This window comes from Dendrobates tinctorius, unplaced genomic scaffold (assembly GCF_039654945.1).
Source record: "Dendrobates tinctorius isolate UK_male_01 unplaced genomic scaffold, ASM3965494v1 ptg000103l, whole genome shotgun sequence".
Lineage (NCBI taxonomy): Eukaryota > Metazoa > Chordata > Amphibia > Anura > Dendrobatidae > Dendrobates > Dendrobates tinctorius.
In genome coordinates, this window is record NW_027361771.1 from 29,273,126 (window position 1) to 29,283,794 (window position 10,669).

At 42.9% G+C, this 10,669-nt stretch overlaps 1 protein-coding gene across 1 annotated transcript; it reads right to left on the reverse strand.

Annotated features, from left to right (window-relative positions):
* Positions 1–9,820: 9,820 nt before the first annotated feature.
* On the reverse strand, positions 9,821–10,378 carry LOC141099846 (deoxyuridine 5'-triphosphate nucleotidohydrolase-like). The gene has a single exon (XM_073587885.1). The coding sequence runs from the start codon at positions 10,376–10,378 to the stop codon at positions 9,821–9,823; it is 558 nt and encodes a 185-aa protein (XP_073443986.1).
* Positions 10,379–10,669: the final 291 nt, after the last annotated feature.

Sequence of the window (10,669 nt, forward strand, 5' to 3'; positions counted from 1 at the left end):
ACGCCACAGCCTACCTGAGTATTGTTGCTGACCATGTCCATCCCTTTATGACCACAATGTACCCAACATCTGATGGCTACTTTCAGCAGGATAATGCGCCATGTCATAAAGCTCGAATCATCTCAGATTGGTTTCTTGAACATGACAATGAGTTCACTGTACTCAAATGGCCTCCTCAGTCACCAGATCTCAATCCAATAGAGCATCTTTGGGATGTGGTGGAACGGGAGATTCGCATCAGGGATGTGCAGCCGACAAATCTGCGCCAACTGTGTGATGCCATCATGTCAATATGGTCCAAAATCTCTGAGGAATGCTTCCAGCACCTTGTTGAATCTCTGCCACGAAGAATTGAGGCAGTTCTGAAGGCAAAAGGGGGTCCAACCCGTTACTAGCATGGTGTACCTAATAAAGTGGCCAGTGAGTGTATATATATATATATATATATATATAGTTTTGTGAGGTGTCAGTGTGATTTTACATTGGCCGGACAGGAATTGTCGGCTTTTCAAAGGACCCGATGCGTAAAAATTTGCATGGTGTAAGTGCTATGCGATTTTTTTTGCACCTGTTGATTTGTATTGGCGAGTCTCGTCCGAGAATCACAGCAATACGTAGCATGCTGCGATTTTTTTCTCAGTCTGATTTCAGCTGAGAAAAAAAATCGCAGATGAGATGTCACCCATTGAATAACATAGGATTTTTTATCGGATTGCACTTGTCCGTATTTCTCGCAAGTGAGTATGAGCCCTAATAATGGTGATTTTGTTTTTTCTCTTCTCAGTGTACAATAACCATTTTATTTTGGTTCCAAAGTGACAGCTGCAACTTTCTTACTTTAAATGAGATGAAATTTCAGGATGTTATTGTATGGAAAGAAAAGACGATGTTCTGTTGGACATTGCATTGGTGGCACCCAAAGATCTCATCTTTTTATAGCTGTATTTATAAGTCATGAGGTTAGTGCCAAGATTAGACGAATAGAAAAAAACAAGTTGTTATTCTGTAACATATTGTACAGTACTTAATGTTTACTCAGGCAATGTCTGCATCTAAAATGAAAAGTTTTTCCTCTTCTGTCAGATAAACAAAATGACGCAATTACTGTTCACATATTCTAAAGAGTAACTTTAAGCTCCTTGAACCTAATGCAAAATCTGTAACATGGCAGCCGATTATCATGTGACATTTGTGCCAAGTGTCTTCTTCATTGATATCTTCTTTTTTGGCTGAGGTCTTGGGTCCTTCCCAGAATCGGATGCAACTGCTTCCTCTGCAGTCACACTAGCTAAGGCTGCTTTCACACTAGCGTTTGGCAGAGTATTTAGTGTGCATTGTCAGTTTGGGATGACAGACTCCTTTTCAAATCTGCATTTATCTTTATGATCCATAGAAACTCATCAGTGTTTTTTTATATTGTAGCATTTTTTTTTACTTTTTTATGTTAGGCAAATATTTTTTCTGCAGCATCCAAGCATCACACCTAAGGAGAAGCATGTAAAAAAAATACATTGTTACCTGTATGTAGTGTGGAAATCAATAGAGCAATGCTCTGTAAATGCTAGGAAAAGCTGACAGTGGAAGATTAAATGAACCAACAAAATGGACTGGGATAGTTGGCATAGAATACAAATGAAGCATATTAAGTTTAGACAAGCAGCCCAACTTAAAACTGCAATATATCAAACAGACCAACTTTGTCCAGATCTTCCATTCATCCAGTAAGAGTCAAGTAATTAAAGAGCAGCTGTGTTCCATTAAGTACTTAATAGTAAATAACGGAAATAGAGCACATTTTAAGTAAATTATTGTAACGCCATTACCGGAGCCCCTGCATGGTCTTCCCTCTTCCTCCATGCAGGGATGCCAACATACTCGCCATCCCTGAAATGCAGCATGGTTTCTGGTGCGTTCCCTGTCTCCTGCTTCTGGGTATGAATCTGTGTGCCACACTGCCTCCTGGCTGCGTCCCCCTGCTCTTAATGGGGAAGCGTGCATAGTGTAATTCCCCCAGCCAACGACTGGGAGGCATTTAGTAAATGATCTCGCCTGCAAGATGGCTCCCAGTCAATAGGTGGGAGGTATCTTGTATAAAAGGTACCCTCATCAATAGGGAGGCACCAAAGCAACCCCTATAGTTTAGTGTTAGTGGTGTTGATGAGTGCAACTGTATGCTCCCAGGTCTCCCATCCTTAGTCCATAATAGTTGTTCCCTATCCTGTACTGTCCCTGCAGTCCTGTATAATCTATATGTAACCTCGTGGCCACATCGGTGGTACCTGAATCCTGTGGCTACATCGGCAGCAACTGAACTGTTTCCCGAGACCTATGTGTCTGCACCTGTCCCAAGTGGCATTCCTGTCTGCTATCCAAAGCCACCCAGTCTATTTATGTCGCAAGTGGCCATCCTGTCTACAGTCATGGCCAAAAATTTTGAGAATGACACAAATATTAATTTTTACAAAGTCTACTGCTTCATTTTTTCTAATGGCAATTTGCATATACTCCAGAATGTTATAAAGAGTGATCAGCTTAACAGCAATTACTTGCAAAGTCAATATTTGCCTAGAAAATGAACTTTATCCCCCAAAACACATTTCAACATCATTGCAGCCCTGCCTTAAAAGGACCAGCTAACATCATTTCAGTGATTGCTCCATTAACACAGGTGTGGGTGTTGATGAGGACAGGGCTGGAGATCAAACTGGTCACTTTAAAAGGAGGCTGGTGCTTGGCATCATTGTTTCTCTTCTGTTAACCATGGTTATCTCTAAAGAAACACGTGCAGTCATCATTGCACTGCACAAAAATGGCCTAACAGGGAAGAGTATCGCAGCTAGAAAGATTGCACCTCAGTCAACAATCTATCGCATCATCAAGAACTTCAAGGAGAGAGGTTCCCTTGTTGCCAAAAAGGCTACAGGGTGCCCAAGAAAGACCAGCAAGTGCCAGGACCGTCTCTTAAAAGTGTTTCAGCTGTGGGATCGGGCTACCAGCAGTACAGAGCTTGCTCAGGAATGGCAGCAGGCAGGTGTGAGTGCATCTGCATGCACTGTGAGGCGGAGACTCTTGGAGCAAGGCCTGGTCTCAAGGAGGGCAGCAAAGAAGCCACTTCTCTCCAGGAAAAACATCATGGACAGACTGATATTCTGCAAGAGGTACAGGGAGTGGACTGCTGAGGACTGGGGTAAAGTCATTTTCTCTGATGAATACCCTTTTCGATTGTTTGGGACATCTGGAAAACGGCTTATTCGGAGAAGACCAGGTGAGCGCTACCACCAGTCTTGTCTCATGCCAACTGTCAAGCATCCTGAAACCATTCATGTGTGGGGTTGCTTCTCAGCCAAGGGAATGGGCTCTCTCTCAGTCTTGCCTAAAAACACAGCCATGAATAAAGAATGGTACCAGAATGTCCTCCAAGAGCAACTTTTCCCAACCGTCCAAGAGCAGTCTGGTGATCAACAATGCCTTTTTCAACATGATGGAGCACATTGCTATAAAGCAAAGGTGATAACTAAATGGCTCAGGGAACAAAACAGAGATTTTGGGACCATGGCCTGGAAACTCTCCAGATCTTAATCTCATTGAGAACTTGTGGTCAATCATCAAGAGACGGATGGACAAACAAAAACCTTCAAATTCAGACAAAATAAAAGCATTGATTTTGCAAGAATGGACTGCTATCAGTCAGGATTTGGTCCAGAAGTTGATTGAGAGCATGCCAGGGAGAATTGCTGAGGTCCTGAAGAAGAAGGGTCAACACTGCAAATATTGACTTGCTGCATTAACTCATTCTAACTGTCAATATAACCTTTTGCTACTCATAATATGATTGCAATTATATTTCTGTATGTGATAAAAACATCTGACAAACACACATAAAAACCAGAGGGCAGCAGATCATGTGAAAATATAATATTTGTGTCATTCTCAAAACTTTTGGCCATGACTGTAGGACTCTCTATTCAAATTAACGTATCTGACCCACGGGGTCAGCTGCTACTGCCTGACTCTGCCTTGGAGTAGCACCTGGCAGCTACCTGCTGCACAAGTCAGACCTTACCACCAGAGTTTGCAGTGAATACCAAGGTAGCTGCTTTGTTATGCCCCTCCAGGGGAAGCTTGGTCAGTGGCACAGTAGGTCCACGAACCATGTGTGCCACATGTGGATTTGACATGTATTTGTAAGCATATTTACTAGAGTTGAGCGAAACGGTTCGGTCATATTCAAAAGTCAGCGACTTTCGCTGAAGTCGGGTTTCATGAAACGAAACCCGACCATAGCGTGAGGTCAGCCACGAGGTCGGCGACCAGAGCGCCAAAGTCGCATTTCAAAAGATGTTTCCAGTGCCCTTTTTCAGCCAATGATGGAGAACGCACACTGTGGGCAACACAATGACATAGGCATCGGTCACCACCATCTTTGAGAAGGGCATACAAGTGATTGGCTGGCTTTGTGTGGCATCACAGGGGCTATAATAGGGCGTGAACGCCGACCGCCATCTTACTTCTGCCGATATTAGCATAGGGAGAGCTGCTGCTGCTGATGATTCTGTAGGGAGAGTGTTAGGCATGGAAGAAGAACCAAAAAACTGCTTCTGCTGTTAGAGATTTCCACTTACAACAAAACACTTTGTGTGCACTGACAGGGGAGGCTCTATTTTTGTGCATCAACTCTGTTGGTTATTAGGCTGCCTTATAAGACTCCCTGATAGCTGCATTGCTGTTTGCACACTGCTGTGCAAACTGCTTTTTTAAAAGCAAAAATACTTTTCTTCCTTTTTTCTGCACAATTAAGTGTTCATTGTTCCATCCTTTTCTGTGTGCACTATGCAGCAGTCCTGCTTATTAGGCTGCCTGCGTCCATACTTGGACTGAGAGCATCATTGTCAGCGTCCTCAAATCTCTAGTGAGTGAGATTCAAATTCTCACCAATACCATATACACCCTCCACCTTGTCATACACCATCCAATTTCAGCCTGTTATATTGAGGTGTAATCTCTACTGGGCCTGAGACAATAGTTGAGTGTCCTCAAATCTATAGTGAGATCCAAAATCTCACCAATACTACATACACCCTCCACCTTGTCATACACCATCCAATTTCAGCCTGTTACATTGAGGTGTAATCTCTACTGGGCCTGAGACAATAGTTCAGTGTCCTCAAATCTATAGTGAGATTCAAATTCTCACCAATCCTATAGACACCCTACACCTTGTCATACACTATCCAATTTCATGAAAACACAAGATCCTGCTATTACTTAGAGCCAAGACCAAACAGAGCATTTAAATAGTGAAAATTATTTTTATTGATTCATATATAAAAGTTAAAAAGACTTTCATGTTGACAAAAAAGTACAAGAAAAAAGTACAAGAAAAAAAGAACACATAGATTTTTCTGCTGGTACATTCAATCAGAGCACTACATTGTCCTCGCAGTGTACTAAGGCAGAATCAGACCCTCATGAAACACAGGTGCCCCTTCCCGCATACTATACCACCTTACACGGTGACACAGAGGAAGGTGCACATGAAATTGAAGAGGAGGTGATGGATGACCCAGTTGTTGATGAAGATTGGCATCCATTGGGGGAAGAGGGTGCCGCTGCCAATAGCTCAGAAGAGGAGGAGGAGGATCCGCAGCAGGCAACGACATCGCAACACCTGTCATCTGGCATGACCGTAGCAGTCCAAAAACATGTTACAAAAACCAAAAGAGTTGCAGGACAGCTTGGCCAGACGGTCAAATTAGCACAGCGTGCAAGGTCTCAAAATGTCTTCCATAGTAGGAAGAGTGCAGTGTGGCACTTTTTTGAACAAAATCCTAATGATCAGGTAAAGGTTATCTGTAAGAAGTGCGCAAAGACCTTTAGCCGAGGGAAAAATCTGAGAAATTTGAATACCAGTTGCATGCTTAGACATTTAACCACCATGCACTTGCAAGCGTGGACGGACTACCAAACCTCACGTACCACATGTGCACCTGCTCCGAATGAAGGTAGTCAGCAACGCTACATCGCTTCCCCCACTGTAAGCCCACCGGTTAGCACACCACCAGCAGCAAATGTCGAGGAATTACAATGTTATTGCTACGAAAGACTGAATCTAGGCCATCAGCAACACCACTAACAATCTCGTTAGAGATGATGCCCTACCGGTTGGTTGAAAGCAAAGCTTTCCACAAGCTCATGGCCTACACAGTACCACGCTATGACCTACCCAGTCGGCACTACTTTTCGCGAAAAGCCATCCCAGCCCTCCACGTGCATGTGAAAGACCGCATTGTCCATGCACTCAAGCAATCAGTGAGTGGAAAGGTGCACCTCACAACAGATGCATGGTCCAGGAGGCATGGCCAGGGCCGTTACGTGTCCATCACTGCACACTGCGTTAATGTGGTGGATGCAGGGTCCACAGGGGACAGTGGTCGTGGGACAGTGCTGCCTAGCCCACGGTATAGGAAACAGTTGGCTGTAGGCGTTCAACCCTCCTCCTCCTCCAGTAGCGAAAGCTTGTCCACAGAGCGCAGTCGCACGAGCACTCCATCCGCAGCTGCCAGTGTTGCACACGAGTTGTCCCACTATAGAACAGCTGGTGGTAAGCGTCAGCAAGCTGTGTTGAAGATGATGTGTTTGGGTGACAACAGACACACCGCGGAGTTACTGGCCAACTACTTGCAGTGACAAACTGAGTCATGGCTGGGCAGTCTACATCTTGAGGCAGGCAAGGTAGTTAGTGATAACGGCCGGAATTTTGTTGTAGCCATATCCCTTTCAAAACTCAGACACATACCTTGCCTGGCTCACACCTTGAACCTGGTGGTGCAGTGCTTCCTCAATAATTTTCTGGAGTTAACACCCCTGCTCCATAAGGTGCGAAGACTGTGCTCGCATATCCGCCAGTCGCCCGTACACTCCAGTCACATGCAGAAGCTGCAGCGATTGCTCCACCTTCCCAAGCACCGCCTAATTATCGACGTTGCATCAAGGTGAAACTCCACCCTGCACATGGTTGTCTTACCGAGTTTTCACCTTAAGAGGGGCAAGCCCCTTACGTACGTAGCGCTCACTAATATCCTAATTAGGCAAGAAGACTACTAGGTCTTTATATCGGTAAAACAATTTATAGTTTATTAATATAATAGTCCAATATATGTATTATAGGCACATGAATTATAGCAGTGCTAGTCTAACATTACACAATCATCATCATCACCTATAACATAGAGAAAGTAAGCATCAATATATATATTACCAGATATTGCAGCATCACTCCTCTATCGGGGGACTCGACTGGCGAGGAGGAGAAATATCCAGCAGCACATCATCACAGAAGTTATGCGTCCATAAAATCTCCTGGAATGTCCCTGCTCATCAGTGAGAACCTCCTTTGTTATATGCGGTTTACGATCAGATATCAGTTCAGTCATGCGCAGTACACTTTTTGTAAGTAATACTCATATAACATGTTTACGCTTGACGCCTGCATGATTAATTCTTGGGTGCGTAATCAGCTCATGTCATACAGGCACCATATAATTGTTTTACACCAAAACCTCCATACTCTTATCAGGTCATGTAGCGGTCAACCCTTTCAGCTATCTGCTTGGCGCCTGCGTGGTTAATTCTTGAGCTTGTAATCAGCTCATGTCACGCAGGCGCTGTATAATTGTTTTTTCACCAAAACCCCCATGTTTTTATCAGGTCATGTAGCGGTCAACCACTTCAGCCATCTTAAACTGTGCTGAATTAAATGCAAAAAGGAATAAGACCCGTGATCACCTAATCTAGAATCTGGACACCTATCTTCTTCATGCACACACCATACATATCACATAGGTATCACAATCGGTCCTTGATCACGGGAATTATTTTCCACTTCTATAGGTCACCATCAGCACTTTTGGTTTCCTACAGAAGACTTTGTATGCCATGTAGCAATTCCATATGGATAGAATCATTACTACAATGACAAGCACCAACACAGGGTGAATGATCCAATTTAACATCTTTTGAGCTGAAGGGGAATGACCCATGAAAATATCATACCAATGATGAGAAGTGGCATCAGCAATTACAGAACCTATTTTAACAATTTTCCCCGCTACTATAGTGGTACTAATTATATGCTGTTGTATAGTCCTATTTATTATTTTAATCATTTCAGAACCTTCTTTAGATTTTTCTATGATATCCCGAAGTTTGGTCATATTCAGCTCCAAGTTGTTTATCTGCAGCACGGCAGGTTGCCACCGCATTGTTTTCTGCACCTCCCGGTCATGAGTGAGAAGGAAGGTTTGGCCCTCCCACTGTAAAGCGGAAACATTCTGTAAACACCCCACATAAGGAACTTTCATCCCAGGAACAATAGGGACATCAGTTATTACACAAATTTCTTGTGAACCTATCTCCACCAACATCTTGTAGGATACTGGTAGAATGGTGAACTCACAAATATTCACAGTCTCTTGTAGCAAACATGGTTCATATACAGTAGAATGCAACCTACAAATTTTACCTTCTAACGTGTCTTCACATAAGCTTAAATCATGCATGCGATTATTGTCATCAATATATAAGCCATTCATTTTAGGCATCCACAACCATTGATCCCCTAGAGGTCCCAATAATAGTGGTAAAACTACATATCTACACATTACTTGCTGGTTGGTTACATTATATATATTCAATATCCCTTGACATACTGTGTCATTGCAAACCATTTTGGGAGCTTCAATTTTAAGCCATGAAACTCCAGGGATTGTGTTATTAAACATAGTCCTCCATACCCATTCATTTCCTGTCATAAGACGAGTCTGCATTGTTGCCTTCTGCTGCATTTGATAAATAGCCTGCATTGTACACATAGTCCAATTAAGAATCGCACTAATATTTGATCCTTCCTTGAATACAAAAGAATTTGAAATATTCTGCATATCTAGTAAAAATTTATCTGCTTGCCAAGCTTGTGTCAGTGGGTGCCATATTGTAGGCATCCATTTACCTTGTAAAGTTAAAACATCTTGTATTCCTGCACCTGCTTTACTGATGCGATTTGCTAGAGTTTCAATATCAAAAGAATTCAAAGTCCCAGTAACAGTTCCCACTCCCCCCAGCAACGTATCTTACCATGCCCTTTTTTGTCTTATAGGGCAGAGAATGTTAGACGGAAATATCACTATAGCTGTTACTACAGTCTTTTGTGATTGAGTTCCAGTCTTTACACAGGACGAGGGGATCCTCTTCATATGTCCCGGATCCGTTTTTGACGAATTCATATTAACAAACGTTATACTTTGTGCCCAAGTACTTCTATTTGTTATACTAGTAGCATTATGACAAAGTAAAGTCTGTAGGACATTAATATTGAATACTAATTCTGTTCCACTTCCAATGGTGGGGGTGCAATTCTTATAGATCCGTATTTGTTGAGTTGGAGACAAAGACTCAAAACCCTCACCGGCGTTACAACATGTTAAATTCACCTTAGCGGTAATATTCGCAGTTCCGTGCATATTGTGTAACATATATGCTACTTGAAATGAGGTGGCCCCACGGGGGGCCTATCCATACATATCCTTCCACTGTTACATTAGCTATGTTACAGCTCTGTCCTTCTGGGCAAATAAAGTCGTCTTGTTTTCGTTCTTTTGCGCTTTCCTTCCACAACCACCTTATCCGACTGGTGTTTTGACTTTGGATTTGAGTACCCGGTGTTCATCCTTCAACTTTCACCAAACACTCGCTTCCAAGGATTCCAATAATTCCACATATTCCCAGAAATATCTGTTAGGGAAAAAAAAAACAAAGCATGATTTTATTCACGCAAATAACATTTTTCCTGGGGAACATATTCCCATTTCTCCACTCCTGGTCTCATGATTAGCAAAGTACGATCCTTGCCCACAGCAATGACTTCAGCCGCCGATGGCGGTCCTTGAGGACTCTGTAACCAAATTCTAGCTCCTACATTGGTCACATCTGATGACCCGAATGCTTTATCCCCCCGTAAGGAGAGTTCTAGTGGAGCTTGTCCTTCGATGGCTTGATCTAAACTAATAGGTATTACCAACATTTGAGCCATCTTCTGTCCTTTAGAGATAACTAGCGGCTCTTGTCCTAGATTGGACATAATAAGTTTAATTTCTCCTTGATAATCAGCATCAATTACTCCTCCCACCACTACTGCCCCTTTCACAGCAAAGCTAGAGCGGGTTGCTAACTGGCCATAGTGTCTTTTTGGCATCTGACACCCCAATCCCGTCGGTATAGGAACAGTCTTACCTGGCGGCACAATAGTCACCTCTATTGCGCTGAGATCCAATCCCGCAGACAGGGGAGTTGCTCTTTCAGGAATTTTAGCCTCTTGATTCATCTTCCACCAAGTGATTGTATGTACAATATGAGTTTCGTGTATGGTAAGATTGGGTGTCAGCATTCTCATTAATGGTGTCATGGAATCAGTTATAGGCCTATTGTTGATAATTTGTAAATCCTCACTCAAATTGTCTCTCCACTGGCCATATTCTCCTTCCTTATTGTGTATCTTTTTCAGAGAGGACTTCAAGAGTCCATTCATCCTTTCCACCAACCCTGCAGCTTGGGGATAGTAGGGCATATGATATACCCATTGGACATTATGCTCATTAGCATAATCCTTTATCTG